Source organism: Haemaphysalis longicornis, unplaced genomic scaffold (assembly GCF_048455015.1).
Source record: "Haemaphysalis longicornis isolate Haplotype H1 unplaced genomic scaffold, Haemaphysalis longicornis Haplotype H1 scaffold_10, whole genome shotgun sequence".
NCBI lineage: Eukaryota > Metazoa > Arthropoda > Arachnida > Ixodida > Ixodidae > Haemaphysalis > Haemaphysalis longicornis.
In genome coordinates this window covers 25,113,886-25,132,021 of record NW_027526204.1, presented here as the reverse complement: position 1 = coordinate 25,132,021, position 18,136 = coordinate 25,113,886, and the positions used below count along the sequence as shown (strand labels likewise).

The 18,136-nt window shown below is 50.8% G+C and overlaps 3 protein-coding genes and 1 long non-coding RNA gene across 5 annotated transcripts in view; 1 reads left to right on the top strand and 3 right to left on the bottom strand.

The window, feature by feature from the left end:
- The window catches only part of LOC144158307 (uncharacterized), a 28,821-nt gene extending 22,986 nt beyond the window's left edge, over positions 1-5,835 (bottom strand). The window contains exons 1-2 of one of the 2 annotated variants that reach the window (XM_077689126.1): positions 5,644-5,835; positions 743-876 (exon numbers count right to left, since the gene is read on the bottom strand). The gene's annotated coding sequence lies outside the window, so the exon portion shown is untranslated. The remainder of the gene's footprint in view (positions 1-742; positions 877-5,643) is intronic. The other variant, XM_077689127.1, reaches the window with a different exon arrangement.
- The window catches only part of LOC144159764 (uncharacterized), a 321,877-nt gene that overhangs the window by 99,762 nt on the left and 203,979 nt on the right, over positions 1-18,136 (bottom strand). The gene's annotated exons all lie outside the window — the stretch shown is intronic.
- Positions 6,138-14,689, top strand: LOC144157659 (uncharacterized). Its single transcript, XR_013319812.1, has 3 exons — positions 6,138-6,407; positions 10,930-11,307; positions 14,385-14,689. It is a non-coding gene; the product is annotated as an uncharacterized LOC144157659 (long non-coding RNA).
- On the bottom strand, positions 14,163-17,722 carry LOC144157658 (uncharacterized). Its single transcript, XM_077688473.1, has 2 exons — positions 17,610-17,722; positions 14,163-14,610 (listed from the first exon to the last, which is right to left on the bottom strand). Exons 1-2 carry the CDS (start codon positions 17,720-17,722, stop codon positions 14,163-14,165), a joined length of 561 nt encoding a protein of 186 aa, XP_077544599.1.

Below are 18,136 nucleotides of genomic sequence, written 5' to 3'. Positions count from 1 at the left end.
AAAACGTTTTAGTCTGAGTACTCTCCTACGATGCTGAAGTGAATGCCAACCTAGGTTGCGCTTAGCTGCAGATACACTGAAATTCCTTGAGTAATCTTCAAGAACAAAGTGAGTAGCCAAGTTTTGAACTCTTTCTAGTTTCTCGTTATCAGATTTGATACGTGGATCCCATACCGTACAAGCAAACCCGCTCATGGTTTTCAAACCAGGTCTGAGCGGCATCCTCCAGAGCGTAATAGACATTCTTAAGTTTTCGACGATCATCACATTCATTCAATGAGGCCACCCATTTAACGCTGTCAATCCAATCGTCGACATCCTCAAAGCTATCCCCGTGAAATGTTTTCGGGGTGCGGGCGCATGCAGAACAAGCGGTTGAGCCACTCCTGCCATCTGGCTTGTTTGGCTCGCAGTCAAAGTTCATTGATTGATTGTAGGGTTAAACGCGCCGACGCAACGCAGGTGATGAGGCGCCCCAAAGTGGAGGGCTCCGGATTAATTTTGACCACCTGGAGATCTTTAACATGCGCCGAAATCTCGTACAAATGGGCGTTTTTCCTTTTCGCCTCCATCAGAAAAGCGAACGCCGCGGCCGGCAATCGAACCTGCGACCTCGTGCTCAGCAGTGCAACACCTTAGCCACTGAGCCACCGCGGCAGGTGCCGGTCGAAGTCATAGCTGACCTGACAGGTCTGGCAAGATGCCCAAACTCTGGTTCCAAGCCTCGCAAGCGTCGGCTCACCTTGTGAACTGGTGTTGTGTCCACTGTGCTGGGGCTTGAAGTAGGCAGGTGTTGGGGACCGAAGTACGAGTTGGATACCCCGCACCTCTAACAAAATGTCGCAGTAGAGGGAAGAGCTCGGCTTATTGGAGATCCTGAACACACAGAACCGCAGCAAACGCCACACAACCGTGTTTTCTTGTTTACATAACAGTCCATGCTACTTGGTTATCTAGGGGGCTTTATAATTGCTGGCGCATACCCCTGAGGGGTAACTGGTCTTTGTAGTGAACCACTACTCCACGAACCAAGAAAGTCAAACTGTCCCCCGCACGCGACGATTACTAAGTAGCGATGGACACAGCCCTCCCGGAAGATAATGCCTAAACCTTCGCAGCTGCACATCTACCAGTGGAACTGCTAGTCCCTCAATAGCAAAAAAGCGTAACTAAACCTTCACATCGCACCCGAGCCGCCCGACGTTATTGCGCTACAAGAAGTGGATACCCCAAAACCCGAGCTTCGCGGCTATTGTTCGTATACACAAGACCCAGGCCACTGAACAGCTGTTCTAGTAGCGCAGCATATTACTGCGCAAGAACACCTCATTGCATCAGAAATCGCCCACACCTTTATTGAATTTCTCCCTCCCCGCCCAAATCTCCCAAGTGTCTACATCCTGACAGTGTACAGTCCGCCGCTATCATCCTTGAAGATCGTTGGCCTGCTTATTCATGAAGCAAGCCAAAAGTCGCAGAAAGCCCTCTCATTGTACTAGGGGACTTCTACGCCCCGCATCACTCATGGGGATATCACCAAGCCTCTAAAAAAAGAACAGCCTTCCTCCATGCAGCATAAAATCATTCCCTAACCCTATACAGTGACCTCACCACCCCCACCCGCCTTGGAAACAGAGTCTCTAGAGACACAACACCTGATCTCACCTTCGCCTGGAACGTCCCCCATTTAAGCTGGTCCCTCCGTACGGATACCCTTAGCAGCGATCACTATATAATAAAAATCAAGATGCCCAACCTCCAAACGGCTCGCAAAATCGAAAAAGCCCACATAACAAACTGGGCAGCCTTCCGTAAAGACCCTATATCTCTTCCTCCAATCGAAGAAAACCTTGAAGCCTGAACAGAAGCCCTTGAAAGTCTGGTCCAAAAGCACACCAGCACTGTCCCTTTAACCGACAAAAACCCAGTAGCAGACGCCCACCTACAGCCTCTTTGGGCAGCCCGCCACAGTCTAGTTAATCGTTATAAGAAAAGGAAGCACAACCGGTCCCTCAAAAAAAATTGCCGAAATTACTTGACAGGCAGCAACTTATGCCAAGATCCTCCAAAATCAAAATTGGCGTAGCTTTTGCGATAAACTTCAGGGCATGCTCACTACCAAAAGAACCTGGCATATTCTCAGGAAGCTCCTAGGCGACAAAGCCCCTCGCAGACTGGGTCAGCAATAAATCCAACGTCTCATTCATAATCACCACCTTCCCCCCCAAGAGCTGCTCGATTCAATTCGCACCCACCTCTTCGGGCACCCAACAACTTACCCACCCCCACCTGAACAGGCCTACACTGGACCCCCAAATGACTCACTTGACGCTCTGTTCACTTCATCTGAACTACAACAACCACTCGGCAGACTCACACGCAACACGACCCCAGGAAAAGACAAGATAACCAATAAAAATTATCCGCAACCTGGATGACGAGGCCCAAGAGGACTTACTGACTCTTTTCAATTATCATTGGAAGCATGGCACTGTACCTCCTCAGTGGCGCCACTCTGACATTACCCTGATCCCCAAACCTCACAAGCCTCTAACAATGACCAACCTCCGCCCAATATCACTGACCTCATGCCTAGGCAAGCTCTTTGAGCATCTAGTACACAACTGCTTGACCACCTACTTGGAAAACCGTGACCTCTTCCCCCACACTATGCTCGGTTTCCGTAATCACCTTTCCCCTCAAGACGTCCTAATTCAAATCAATGATCACATTATCGACCAACTTATTAAAACCAACCCCAGCTGTGTCCTGGCCCAAGACATTCAGGGAGCTTTTGATAACGTGACACACGAGGCTATTTTGCAAGGCCTTCAAGGAAGCCATGTGCGGCCCGGCCACGTACAACTACGTCAAGGCATTTCTAACCAACAGAATGGCCTCCATCCGTCTCGGTACTCATCAGACACCTACTTTTCCAACACTGGCAAAAGGGACACCCCAGGGCTCTGTCATTTCACCTCTATTGTTCAATGTCGCCCTGTTCCGCGTCCCTAAGCTCCTTGCCGAAATTCCGGATCTACATCATGCATTCTATGCAGATGACCTCACTTTATGGACAAACAAGGGTTCTGCCGGGCACCAGCAAGACAGTTTAGAACAGGCAATTGATACAATGACGTACCTCGCCACTCGCGGGCTTACGTGTGCACCTCAAAATCTGATCTTCTTACCCTTGGAGCCCGCACTAGAGGATGCCCCCAACAACCTACTGCGAATCCGTCGTTCACCGCGTGCCAACAAAAGAGCCGACCAAAACTAACATAATTGTTAGATTTCTGTCGAGATCAGCGAGGAATAAGTTGCTGCAGGCCGCTAAGAAGAAAAGGCTGACGACAAGCGATTTTGGTTTCGCCGATGACAGTCCAGTATATATTAACGAGCACCTGTGTCCTGAATACAAAGCTCTGCTTGGCAAGGCTATCTCCAAAAAAAAGGAAAAGAAGTGGAAGTTCGTATGGGTAAGGCAGGTTCGTAAGGCACCCCTATACCTCAAGTTTCGACACTCCGAATACTGGGTGTACCCTTTCAGGCTGACGGCTCTAGTGCTGCCCTCTTACCACAACTACACTGTACAGTCACACAACGTATTCATCTCATCAAGAGAATTTGCACCCAGCAGCACGGTCTTCGTGAGCCAGATACCTGCCCCCTCATACAAGCCATTCTCATCAGCCGCATCACGTACGGCACCCCATATGTACAGCTAAAGCCTCAAGAACACTCCAAGATTGATGCACTCATCCATCGGGCGTACAAAATCGGCCTCGGTCTTCCTGCCTTCACACCCACCCAGAAGCAACTGCAGTTAGGAGTGCATAACAGTGTTGCTGAACTTTTGGAAGCACAGGAGTTCAGCAACTCTCCCGCCTGGCCCTGACACATACCAGCAAAACGGTCCTTCAATCTCTGGATCGACCAACCCTCCACCAGCAGAGACACTCCAGCATCTCCCGCAACCTATACAAAGCTTCATCAGAGTAACCCCCATACCACGCGACATGCACCCAGAGTACAACAAGGGCCGCCGTGAAGCTCAGGTCAATTACCTCAGCAGACATTATTCTGGCAAACCAGACAGCAGATACACCGACACCGCACACTGCATTTTCACATCTCGTGCCACCCTGGCAGTCACGGATTCTACAGAGCTATACTACCTCGGCCACCTTACCTAACACCACAACCGCAACAGCAGAAGCAATCGCCATAGCCCTGGCAGCCACCACCACTACAAGTACGGGCCACCTCACCATCTTAACAGACTCTCAGCAGGCCTGCCGCTACTACCTCCTTGGCCGCATTCCCTACCAGGCTCTCAAGATACTTCAATCCCTCAAGACTCCCCCAACCATCTAGATAGTGTGGACACCTGGGCATGCCATCCTACCAGGGTATGAGGCGGGATATGCCGCTGCCCGTGAACTCATTTTCTGGGATTACCGTCCAAGGACAGACGACTTGCCATCCGCACCATCCCTCTGCCGCTCACATACACCGACGTGCTAGGCCACTACCGCCAAACGCTCGTTTCCACTACCCCCTCCCCACCCGTCGCTCACTACAGCAGAGGCCCGGACGTGGCGCCGGCTAGTGTCACTAGATAAGGTTGCGCCGGCTACAGACAGGCACATACTTCAACTGTACCGTACTGTCGCACACCTCCCCTACCACATTCTCCTACTTCTGCCATTCCTGCAACCTCCCCGCCACAACAGCCCATCTTGTATGGTTCTGCCCGCACCATCCCCTGAGCGGTGGGAACACGCACTGACCAGCCTGCACCCGGAGGACCAGCAACGCCTGATCAACCGGGCCACCCGGACTGCAGAAGCGCGCGGCTTCCTGAACTGAGGACGCCACCCACCTTCTTTTTTTTTGCTCAAAAAAACGTTTTGCCTCCTCCTACTTAAGATGGGGAGGTGACACCAGCATTGGGACTTGCCAGTGTTTGTGTAACCATTTCCGTATCACGTACACGTTCTGAAAATTAATTTTTTTTTCAGTGAAGACGTGCACACCCTCGCGGGGGTCAGGACGTGCGCTGTCGGTTTGCAATTAGCGGGACTTCAACGGAGATGTCGGCTGAAAAGCTGTCCATATGGCAGAAGCAGACATTCCAGCCTGGCTGCACATTCCTACGTCAAAGGGATCATGAACATACCGCACGGGTCACAAGTGATTTTCGACGTGCTACGCAAGTCGCGTAGTGTTCAAGCGCGGTTCCGCTTGTAGTGTAGCGTATCCTTGGCGGTTCTGTTTGCCGACACCTTCGTGAGCGCTGAATGGTATTCTGGATGTGAGTGTGGTCGTCGAATAACTGCAGCGGCCCGGGTTTCGTGACCACGGGTCGCACTCAAAGTCGCCTGAAATGGGCCTTCAGCGAAAGAGAGTTCCAATCGAATAGGCCGCGTCACTCCGGTGGATACCGGCCGCTGCCTTTTCGTCTCTCTCCGTCTCCTATGAACTTGCCGAGTGGAAAGGACAGCGACCGGTGGACGGCCAGCACCAGGGGGAGAAGCGCGTACCCGCTCGGTTGACGAAGAACCGCGCACAACACACGCAGCCCGATACGTGAACAGAGGATAGGGACACGGCAAACACGACGGCCGAAGCCAGACAGACCTTTTCTCGAACTCCTCCGGCGGCCAAGCAGCTCTCACGAGATCGCACGGCGTTTTGAAAGGCGCGCAAGACGTTGGTACGCGTGCTAGCACGGGCTACCTTCACCAATTGTGAGTCCTAGCAAGCAACGACGTAATACGATAGTTCAGAATGCGCAGAGTCGCAGACCGTCAGAAAAGGTGGTGTGTCCTATTCAACTTCAGTGCGGCTTTTTGTGGGGGCAACAGAGCGCCATCAGCACGGAGTTCTAGAGCGACGTCCGGTGCCTTTAGGGACACAAAAGTGTGAAAGCAAGTTGTCTTATACCGAAATTTGCATTCTTTTCTCACATATACTTCCATGTTGTATTTCTATAGGGAGAGCGTACATAAAAGAGGCCCTTAGAATGCCGTTGGACGTCATTATAACACGACGATATGAAACCGTCGGCTGTTATTGCAACATATGCCTGCAGCGCCGCTACTGACACACTGCGTTCCATCTCCCCACAAGAATGGCAGGAGCGGTTTTTTACGGATCACTAGACCGCCACCGTACGCTGTCAGCGACGCTGTCACCGACGGTGCCTTTGTTACATTTCTCCATCGTTTTCCGATCCGTGTTCGTCGTTGCCACTGCGCATCGTGTTGTTGTGTGCAGTGTTTCGATACTCGCGACGACGCTCGTGGGAAGGCGCAGTTACGAAAAGTAGCTCGCGCGAACGCTGTGTGTGCCTGCAGCCAAGACGCCCGGTGATCTGACGATGCTACTGCTGAATCAACCCGGTGGGTCCCGCTGATGCTTCTGAAAGTGTGCGTCGGTTTTCTCTCGTGTCTGTGTTTTCGACCCCTCGGGGGACGCCTTTTGCCCGCAGTGGTTTTGAGTCGGAGTGTCGACGGGCAGGGAGCTGGCGCTGTTCTCTGCCGCGGTTGTGGGGTGACAATCCCCGATTGCATTCGAACCCGTTTCCTTAAAGGGGCCCTGAAAGGCATTTTGAGCACACTAAATGAACTAGCGCAATCGTTAGATAGGGTCGTCAACATCATCTGTGCCAAGTATTACTATTTTACGCGCAGCGGAAAGCTCACACTTTTGTTGCAAAGTTTGTCGCTTTTTTCTCACCCTTCCCTTCGTGTTTTTGGACGCCGCCATCTTCACATGTCTACATCATCGATTCCCATATGTTCGTCATGAGCTAGACATCCTGCTATTGGGCGGCTTTTTCACGCACTTCCGGCAAAGAGATGAGTCGTCTGCTCAGCGTCGACTCGCCGGCTGATCTGCCAGCGTAGTGCCGGAGTGCTTGGACATTTTACGACAAACGAAACAAGTGTAAACAAACGCTTAACCGTTTGTATTGAATGCAACACGGCCATAGCACGACATGGATTTTATGTTACATGAGTACGTACCATAAAGAAAGCCCCGTGACACTTATTTGGTGCAATCGCAGAGAACGCCCTGAGCCGAATGCCAGGGTTTGACGCGTACATTTTATTCAACTTCAAAACAATCCAGAGATGCGTTTCGAACGAACGCAACGTCACAACATGCGTTGCAAGTCTGAACCGCGATTGACAGACGATGGGTTGCCTCCTCCTGCCCGTCGTAAATTCGGCACTCACCTCACACCCGGTTTGCGTGGACGATCAGCAAGTCACAACTCTGGCGCGCAAGCGAGAAGGCTTTTAGCCAGGCACACTACACATACCCCATGCGAGGTTGAGTCGTACGTCGTTCGAGAAAGATAATCCAGACCATGGGAAGCACTATCCACCCGCAGAAGTACAATGTCGCATTTCATCGCGAAACGAACGCCTCCACAACACACAGGAGGCGATGCACACACACACACAGCTTCGGTCACTGCATTGGCTTAGCTGCAAGCTTCGTTCGGACAATCAGCGATGCTACGACAATACAGAGCTGCGTGAGGACGACGTGCTAACCACTTCACGTATTTAAAAACACAGGGGCAAAGAACTAGGTTAATCGGAAGCAAAAAATATGTCCTCCATTATAGTGCCTGAAATATACTGGCTAGTGTGCCCAGGGCAGGCTCCAGGCGTGCGCCGGGAGCGATGTACGCGGCCGGCTGCAGCTTGGGGCGCTGCCGTGCGGGAGTGTGCGCGTTCGTTCGGCCCGAGCAGATCGCGCGGTGACCTCCGAGCTGCGGCGCAGACGGCAGCGGCAGAACTTTCCATTCCCGCTTGCGACGAAAGCGAGCGAATGCGACGGAAATTCTGTCGCGCGACGAAAATTTGTCCCGACCATTCGACAAAAACGATCATCGCGCGACAAAGCGACGGAATTCCTGCCGCTTTCACTTGCTTTCGTCGCAAGTGCGAACGGGCCTTTATGCGCAATCACATAAAACAAGCTCTTGCTTATCGCCTGAGCATACGGTTTATATCTGACTACGTTACACTGTGCTTGCCAGTGTATTTAAACGATGTCACTAGGTTTGAAACGTACGCGCTCGGCGTGCAGCTTTGTAAACGCAAGCGGCCTCACATACGCACGCTATTTTGCTGCTAATAGAGTTTTAGTACAGCGTTTGTGGCCTTTGCATACGCTAAACGCTAAATTTTTGCATCCCGCTACATAAACACTGCGAGGGGAGTTTTAGTAGAGCGGTAGAGCGTTTAATCAGTTTTGCGTAGCGACACACTAATGCATACGGCGCCATCTGTCAAATGTTTTCCGAAATGTCCCGCCGGCTCATCTGCTATCGGAGTGCCGAAGTGTTTGGACATTTTACGACTATCCAAACAAGTGCAAACATACGCTTTCCCGTCAGTGTTGAATGCAACACATGGGTGCAGCTTGTCAGAACACGGGTTCTCGCTGATCGAGTGCGGCGTTGGTTTGCTCTGCGCATTCCCGTTCATCGCCGCTGATAAAGCGATCCAATCCGGCGCGTTTTGTGCACGGATTTTGTGTCGGTTTAAAATGTCCTTTTTTCACATGCCGCCGGTAGTAGGAATTACAACCGCCGCAAAATAACACCCGGCACCAGCGGGGTCACATCTGAGACCGCGCTTTTTCGATAAACAGTGCGCGGTGCACCAAAGGGAACGAGCGCACGATTCTCCCCGCGCGGCTACGAATTCGCCGCCGATACCAACGGCAGCTACGTACACCGCGAAAGGGCAAGGCCGGGCCGCACACATGCGGCCAGGTCCTTCGCACACATGCGGCCAGGTCCAGACCCCATGGACACTCCTTTAGAGGAGTGTCCATGGGGTCAACAAAGATGAAAAAGCCGAAAGAGCTGGCCCGTAGCAGACGGCAGTCTGTGGGAGCGCAATAGCGGAAGTTCGTCACCGCTGAGGAGCGGAGCATCATGGGAGGGGAGGCCAACAGCGAAGAAACAGTTGAAAGGAGGAGGAAATACGGCGCGACGATAATGCACGGTTTTTGATTTACGATTTCTCAGCTAATACTCATCGCTTTAACAAAATTCTTGCAGGAGGAGATTGCTAATACATTGCTTTATTTGGTTACATGTACATCCATGCATCGGCGGAAGGCATTTCAGGACCCCTTTAAGGCACATTCCCACTGGCGATTTGCCTCGTCGCGCGACGGCGCCCGTCGCGCGATGAGGCCTTGAGGTGGTGTTCGCACTTGCGATGAGCGATGATGCGACTGCGTTCAGCGCAGCTGCTTCCCGACTTGTACGACCTCGTTGGTGCGTCAACCATTCGCCGTCAAAGAAAATGATGTTACGCGACAAAAGCAGGTAGAAATCAAACTAAAACACATCCTACTAACCTGGAGCAATGCCGAAAACATTTCCGGGTTGCGGGAGGAGCAGAAAATAACAAACTCAAGAAGGCTCTTTTCAACATATTATTGCACGAAGAAATGCACACGCTTGCTTTCACGCCACAACACCCGCATCACGGCCCACAAATGTCGCTTCTTTTCACAGGCGCAAAGTTCTGACGCCACCGAACTCTACGCGCGTTTACCAGTCGCCGATAGAACGAAGAGGCTGCAAGTCAACCTACCGTCTCGCTGTCCACCTAGCTCTATACGATGATTACTTGCTTTTACAATCCATACACGCTTCTCCACACTGATGAGTTCCACGCTATTCGCTGATTAGTGCACGCGTACGCTGAAGCCACTGACCAAAGAACCGATGCACACGGGAAGTTGCTTGCCCTCCCGACCCGGCGGGTACAGCGAGCCAGCGGCAGTGGCGGCGGCTCGTCCTCGCCCGCCGCCCGCAGCGTTTGCATACCGGATGTAAAGAAACGTTTCGTTTCCGGCTACGTCAGCCTACTCCGCGGCCATGATTGGCTTACCGGTTTTGCGGGGCCGTCGCGCGACGAGGGAATTCGGACCGAGAGCGATCTGCTCCGCCGTCGCAAAACGCCGAAAAGCGACGGCCGGCTCGTCGCTTTGCGACGTCGCTTTTCGTCGCGCGACGAGGCGCATCGCCAGTGGGAATGTGCCTTTAGGCTTCACATTTCGACGTATTTTACGCGACACATGGTCATGAAACCTGCTGCAGTTACTATTCCATGCTCTGACATCATTCAGCGTTCGTGAGTGTGGCGGCAGACGTCAGCGCTGAAGTGACGATGGTAGAATGAGATCAGAACCGTGGCTGCATTAACACATCCCACGTACTACGTTTCAAATGAGCATTGTGAATGGCGTCACCCAGTTTTCATCATCCGGAGGCGCGTAACTGTGGGGGAAAGCATTAGGGATGGAAAGAAGGTTGCTGGCGTCTTTGCAGTTCAAGTTCAACCCACGCTTCCATTGAAATCTAGCTAATGAACATAGAGCATATCACTTTCTGTTGGAAATCGCGTGATGTGCACTCGCATTTCGATTTGAAGTAACGTGAGTAGCTGAAACCGAATATTGGAAGAGTTGGTACATTTCCCCAAATGAAAGAACCGTGCGAAATCTATGGAACACAAGAGAGAACGAACAGACAGACACAGCACCTGTCTGTCTTCTTCTTTGTGTTTTGTCGTTTCTTACGCTGTTCCTGAAACGAACACGCCGTGGCAGTGGCTGGGCCAAGTTGAAGTGTTTATTGCGATAGTGCGGGTTAATGTAGTGTTGTGCGAGAGGGGTTAAGAGGGAGGGAAGGAGAAGGAGCAGTGGTGATAATGGCAGCTTCGGCTGGCGTCACGTCACAGATACATCATTTCGCTTCCCCTACGGTGAGTAACGGTCTGGCTGTTTGCGTTGCCGGCCCAACCGATGCAATGCCGGAGTGGAGGTGCTCCCGGCGATCTCATTGCTTGTTGGCACTCGCCTCGGTGTTCCTCCTGCTAGGGGTCCGCCGGCAGTTTCCTGGCACCCGGAGTCACTGGCTTCTCCCTGGTCGTGCTCCAACTCCCATGGCTTCACCTGGTCGCTGTGGCGCCGAATGGTTTCCCCCTCCGGACCGTCGGCCTTCACTAGGCAGGCTTTGTCTATCAATGTAATGCTGGCTGGAGGCCACGGCTCGCCTTGCCCAAAGTTCCTCACCCAGACTGGCTTACCGGGCTGCTACACACTGGGGGAGGGACGGTCAACTGGTGAGGGCGAACGGACACTGCGTTGTCCAGCCTGGAGCGAAGATCGTAGCCCATTAGGAGTTGCGCTGGTGTCCGGCACCCAGCCTGCGGCGTCCTGCGGTGTCTTGCGGTACCTGTGCAGAATCCTCGCCAGGTGGGTTTTCAGTGACCCTTGCACATTCTTCCTCAAAGAATACTTTACAGTATGCACAGCCTGCTCTGCGAGCCCATTAGACTGGGGGTGATACAGTGCTGTTCGCAGGTGTACTATGTTATTCAGTTTCATAAAATTGTGAAATTCCCAACTCATAAACTGTGGGCCATTATCGGATACCAGCGTCCGGGGCAACCCGAATGTACTGAACATGGTGCGCAGAGCCTCTATAGTGGCGTGCGTGGTGGAACTTTACATGGGTATCGCTTCTATCTACTTACTGTGTGAGTCCACCACCATCAGTAGCATGTGACCATCGATTGGCCTCGCAAAATCGATATGCAGCCTCGACCACCACTCATCCGTCTCCGGCCATGCAACCGGGGATTTCTTGGGGGGCATAGTGGCAGCTTGGATGCAACTGGGGTACGACTTAACCATGTGCTCAATGTCATTATCAATCCGGGGGTACCACATCAAGGAGCGCCCTAGCCGCTTCATTGAGCAAATTCCTTGATGAGTATCATGCAGCAGACGTAACATCAAGTCAAGGGTTTGACAGACAACCGTCTGGTCGGGAGGGTACATTTGAGAGAGAAAGAGGGGACCGACCAAGTAACGAAAAAGAAAAACTTAAAAGACGTTTCGGCTCCCGCACAGGAGCCTTGTTCACAATGAATTTTATTGCAGAGAAAAACGGCCTTAAGTAGGCTTTAAAACATGACGTAGGCAGCGTGCATACATTGGGTGCAATGTTCCCATGTTGCGATTGAGGGTGTTTGGCGTTGTCTGTATTATTAGCGATTCTAAATTTAATATCTTGCTGCCGAATTCTTCTCCGTAGTGATGATGCGTGCATTTTCCCAGTCTCGTGGCCCGACAGCTCTGCATGTTCAGCGAGGGCATTCGACGTCACTTTTTTCGTCTTCACATCGTAGCAGTGCTGTTTTAGGCACTTTTGAAAGCAGCCCGTTTCGCCTACGTACACAGCGTTGCAGTTTGCACAAGGGACCTCGTATATTACTCCGGGATATCTTTCTTTAGGAAGCTTATCCTTTACGTGGGTCAGTGTGTGTCGCAGCCTCTTCGATGGCACATGTGCCATGTGCACATCATAGCTGTGCAAAACATGAGCCAATGCCTCGCTTGTGCCAGGGACATAAGGAATTGCAGCCCACTTTTTACCGGCACTGGGCGTTGTCTGCAGAGCCATCCTTTCCACGGACGAAACAAAGGCGTCGGGGTAGCCGTAGCCCGACAGGTCCTGACGAACTCTCTTAATGTCATTCGCCACGTCTTCTGGCCTTGTGCAAACTGTATGGCTGCGTCGGATCAGAGAAGACACCACAGAGTGCTTGCGTGAGGCGGGTTGAACAGATCTGAAGTGGAGATAACGACCGGTGTGGCTGCTCTTCCAGTACACGTCAAATTCGAGGTCGGGTCTGGCGCGTTTGACGAGCACGTCTAAAAACGGCCGTTGTCCATTGATCTCTTTAACAGTGAACTGTATGGCTGCGTTCATGCAGTTGAGGCGCGTTGTAAACTGGGGTGGCACGTCTCTACGAATTATGCAAAAAAAGTGATCTACATAACGAAGGAAAATTTTGGGTGCCTTTTTCGTTACTTGGTCAGTGCCCTCTTTCTCTCTCAGACGTAACATCACTGATCGGGCACTCTTAGGGACGATCACTCGATGGCCCCAGTAGAGAAGACCGTAACTCCCCGTTATCTCAGCCTTCCGGTTGAAGTATGGCATCAAGTGCTGGTCCTCAGGCCCCAAATTTCTTGGCCACCCCTCTTGCACCCATTTTTGCACCTTTGCTAAATCGTCATCGAGCTCCGTGGGAGTGCCGAGTTGCTTCGCAGACATGACATACTCACCGTCCCCAGTTTCCTCATGCATCTCTGGCGCTGGGAAGTTGCTGACGTGGGGAGCCGGCTGAGGGCGTCTGCTGGAACGTTGTCTTTCCTGGGCTGTTGTGTATGCGCTGAGCAGCAGTGCCCATCGCTGGATTCGCGTAGCAGCCATCACGGGTGCTGGTTTGTCTGGATAAAAAAGTCCCACAAGCGGCTTATGGTCCGTCATCAATGTGAAAGTATTGCCGAGTAAGTATTGTCGGAATTTCGATGCACCAAACAAGTGCCAAGGCTTCACGCTCCAGCTGCAAGTAATTTTTCTCAGCTTCCATCAATAACCGAGAACGGAACCTTATGGGCCGAAGTACCCCGCCCCCAACATCGTGTGCATACCTGCCAGGTTTCCCGAGTTATCCGGGAGATTCCCGGATTTGGATGGTTTTGTACGATTGTACGGTCGAAACAAAAATCTCCCAAATACACACCCGTGTTTGGCTAAATCTTTCACCGAGTCTAGCCACATTGTGCTGGAGCTACCTGACAACGCAATCACATCCTACACCACTGGACATCGTAATAGCTTATAGAGCATAGTTGGCAATGCGCGCAAGTTGAACTGGTCAGTACCACAGAAACATTGAATGCGAGAGGTAGTTCAGCATGGTAAAATGAAATAGCCCCCAGTTCTGAGCCTCAAGTTCTGGCACAATCCGAGCTTAGTCGCTTTCTTCTGGCGAAGTGTAGCAGAAACGAACATTGTTATGCTCGACAGATTCCCAGGGCTTCTTGAAAAAGGCGGCGTCAGCCGTATCGAAGATTTAGCAGCTGACCAGTGGTGTAGCTCGTTAGTAGTTTGGATGAAACAGTTCAGCTCTTACTCTGTTGTAGCTAAATTGGAAATGCATGTAAATGTAAATTATTCCATTCTGTTACTACTAATTCCATTCTGTTACTACTAGGAACTTTATTTTTTTGTTGCTGCACTCGCTGTATGAAATTTATTTGCAAACATCATTGTAGCATAGAATTAGTTGTTTTTCAAAGTTGGAATCGGAGAGCTTCCCTCTCTTGATGCCGAATACGTCACGTCCTCTGCTAAAAAGACGTTCAGTGGGTGCACTGGATGGAATCCCCGTAGTCCGCTGTATGAAGATCTTTATCTTGGGGAACTTCGACAGCTCGCTCAGACTTGTTCCTGGATTGTTTACCCACTGTTGCAGCTCGGTGGATGAGGGAGAGGCTTGCAGCAGCTGGAAAAATTCGTCTTCATCGCTCCTGTCAATAGCTGCTGGATTTTCACTGGAAGATGCTTCCAGCGCTCGGCACTCTTCTTCGAGAAGGTGAAATGTTGCCGCTCTCCGCTCTTCTGCCATCCAGGAGAGCTTGAACTTGGGATGGACTGCCGCTGCCAGGGCAAGACTGGTATCCTCCAGAACTTGAGAAAACCTGTGTTGACAGAGGTTACAGCAACAATGTACGGTACTGATGTGGAGGTTTAACTTTGAGGTACAAGTATATAAAGAAACGGGCTATCTTTGGTACAGAAGAACTTGTTGTTGGGCGAGTTGGTGCATCTTGGTGAATAAAGACGGGCTTTGCGCGAAAACGACACCACACACAGAACGGACGGGACGAGCGCAAACTCAACTATACTTTATTGAACAGATCACACTAGTATAAGGGACCGGGCAGCTGGACGGGTGGCGCCACCACTCGGCGCTCCCCTCGAGTGGAATGAGCCGGTGCATTGGACTGCACAGCCTCCCGTTGTTTTTGTCGTGTTTGCTTCGGTGCTTGGTATGTTTTGGTGGTTTTGTGAGCAGACGTGATATGAAACGAAGTCTAAACAGATGTGTTGGGGTAATGACTACGTAAACTTGTCGGACGCGTTTAAAGTTGGGTATCGGCTGCAATGGCATGAGCGCTTTTTGCAGCGATCTGCGCTTGGCTCCACCCGTTCTGAGTACGAATAAAACTACTATTATTAGTATTATTTTCTTCTTAAATGTGCTCATGGCTACGCAAACGTATTGGATGCTTGTAAAGTTGGGGAAGGGCTACATCGACACGAGCGCTTTTTGCAGCGCTCTGCGCCTGGCTACGCACGATCTGAGTAGGAATAAAACTATTAGCAATATTAGAAATAATTTCTACCACTTTAAATTATCTTCACTGGTTTCAATGACTACGGTTTCCACGCCAGCCTTAGCGCTGGGATACCTCGATGCGTGTGCTTTAAATAAAAAGGCACCTTTATACGAGTTGGATTACCGTGTAGCCATAGAAATGTTGCGGTAGTTTACACTGTCTGTAACCGTGAGCTTTGTACCTTCGGTTTTGGTGAGCGACACTGTGACAGCATGAGAGCCTGAAAGCCGAAGTGAAAGTCCCACGTTTGTGGTGGTCATTTTATCATGAGCCAAAGTTATTCACCAACTCAACAGTCCAAGCTACAAACCATCCCTCCTCCCCTTCCCGTTTTACCACCTGCGTAGAATAAAGGCTGGCACCGATAATTTAAAAATGTGGCAGTGTTAGCGTCAGCCGGTGTTTTTTAATGCTTAAATATTCTTTACAGAGTACATAAAAAAATCGTGTAATGCCTGGTGAAGACACCAAAAATGCGCGATTAGTTGCCTCAAATATGGGTGCATGAGCCCGAGTCCTCCACCACAGACACATTTCAGACACGCTGGAAAAAGTTTAGATTTGGAGAGGGGGCATGGAAGTTCAAAATTAAACAGCAAAATCATCTAGCCCTCCGTCTAATGATTGTGATGGTTGAACACAAAGCTTCCTTTGTGCGAAATCCAATGGGAAATGGTCAAAGTCAAAGACGCTGCGATTGTTTACTCATCACAATCAAACTTCCAGAGAGATTGTTGAAGCATTTCACATATCAAAGCATAAAACCAAGTGTGTTAGTCACCCTTCTGTGGCCTTATTGGACAAAGAAATAGAGATGCTATCTTGTAATGTCTGATTCCGACATGTGATTGATGCGTGTGCTATGCGTGATGTGAAAACTATTTTGGGATGATGGTGCGCAGGTTTGTAGGTATATAGGTCTTTCGTTTTCTTCAATAAAATTTCAGTTGTTAGAGTACGCTTGTCCGTGTTGGTTCCTTCTTCGTCCTCGTTTGTTTGCGCATCGGTAAAGCCATAAAAGACCAAACTGCGTGCTGGTCAAATTCGACGCTTAACTATTCAAAGTTTAAATCCAGAAGGCAACCAAGGAAACCCATGCGATAGAGCTTTGCGATAAACTATCATCGTCGTTAGACGGAGGTGTGCATGATTTTTCAAGCGTAGGTGGCAGCTTGTAAACCGACCGCAGCATTCAGTTGTGAAGCTGAGTACAGGTTTCGGGCACCCTCCTGTCTTGCGTCCTTCAGCCACGCAGGAATTGGTTTTTGAAAAACCGTATACTAACTAGCCAGCAACCATTGCAATTCTTGTAAAGCAATGCTTCTCCACGACAAGCAATAACATTCTACTATCATGCGGTATTTATTCTATCAACGATTTCCGATGACTGTAGTAAGAGCATTTCTGTGAAATTAAACACGTTTCTGTCGTAGGTAATGAAGATATGGAAGCGTCGTCCGTCACAATTTCTGTTTTGAGGTAAATATTCGAAGACATCCTCCAACCTTGTCTTTCACTTGTGCACGACGTCGGCGACGTTTCGTCATCAACTGCCAAAGGCCGGCGCCGCAGCATTCCTAGATCGGTCGCACACACCGGCTTTGTGGGAGCATTTAGCGGCAATATACTCCTCGATTCGTGAAACTGCATGCAGGCATGAAAAAATTGCATGAAGCAACGAACTTTCACTTCCAGCTTGGCGCATTGAGCGTCGTCTGCTATTTGTAAATATTGAGTATGGGCGTAAATAACACACATAGCATGCCTCGTAAACGTCACACCCACACTCGAGATTTACCGATCTGAAAAATGCACGTGGGGTTACGTTCGCTTTGCAAGCCGCACCGCAGAAAAACGACAGAAAGCCATGCACAACTACGCTGCGCTGACTGCCACTGGCATTCCACTGATGAGTGGTTCGCCACGGGCGGCGCTGTTCGCTGAAACGACGGTGGTGCCATACAACGGCCGCCCGGTCCCTATTATCTGATCACACATGCGCATTCCTACAAATAATGCAATCTTTACAGGCAGCTCTAACACAACGCTACAGACACATGTCAAGATACATAATCTCTGTTTTATGAAGAAACACCGATGTGGCACTCACGCATCCTTCTCCCTTCTTTCTTATATGGTAAGTCTCTAAAACTATCATGCCTTCGTGTTGCTGGACCTGCGCAGAACCTTAACTTCTTTTAACAGCGGTTCACACTCCTCATTCACACTCTGTTTGGTACGCACGCACGTGCCTCCCTGCGGGATCACGCGATGAGATGGAACAAGATTTCGCTCACCGCTTCGTGACTGGCTCCTGAAGGCCGCTAGCAAGGGGTTTGCAGTACTTTAGTGGCGGGAGGGACCACTGGTAGCACAGCAGGCAGTGAAGCGTTGGCTGTAGGACGCCCATGTACAGTGCTCACGGATTGAAACGCGACACTGCGAGCGCGTGGCCTGCGGAACATGCAGCGCCGCCCGTGGACGCCCATGGAAGCTAGGTGTTGCATTGTGGTATACCACGAGGGTGAGAGCGTTTTATCCGTAGGCTTGCTGCTTCCAGTCGCTAATAAGCGGGGCTGTGGTTCGCCGCGGTCACAGCGGTGCGCTGCGAGCCTGGAGCGCGTTTCTGCGGCGGTGGTAGCCGCCCGGCGGTCCGTGAAGCCCATTTCGCGACACCGTCTGTTCGGGCGCTCTTCTTACGCGTGCCCTTCCGATGCGACGCAGATAATGTGCATGTAAGGCACAGTTACGCTTATTTGATAAAATGAACGTCTGCACGAAGGAACAGCAAACTTTACTCCATTATATAAACTAAAAAAAGAGG

Coding starts and splice junctions, on each gene's coding strand:
- LOC144157658 (XM_077688473.1), bottom strand. CDS start 17,722: ATGGGCGTCCTACAGCCAACGCTTCACTGCCTGCTGTGCTACCAGTGG. Junction 14,611..17,609: donor CAGGAGCCAGTCACGAAGCG/GTGAGCGAAATC, acceptor CTGTCAACACAG/GTTTTCTCAAGTTCTGGAGG.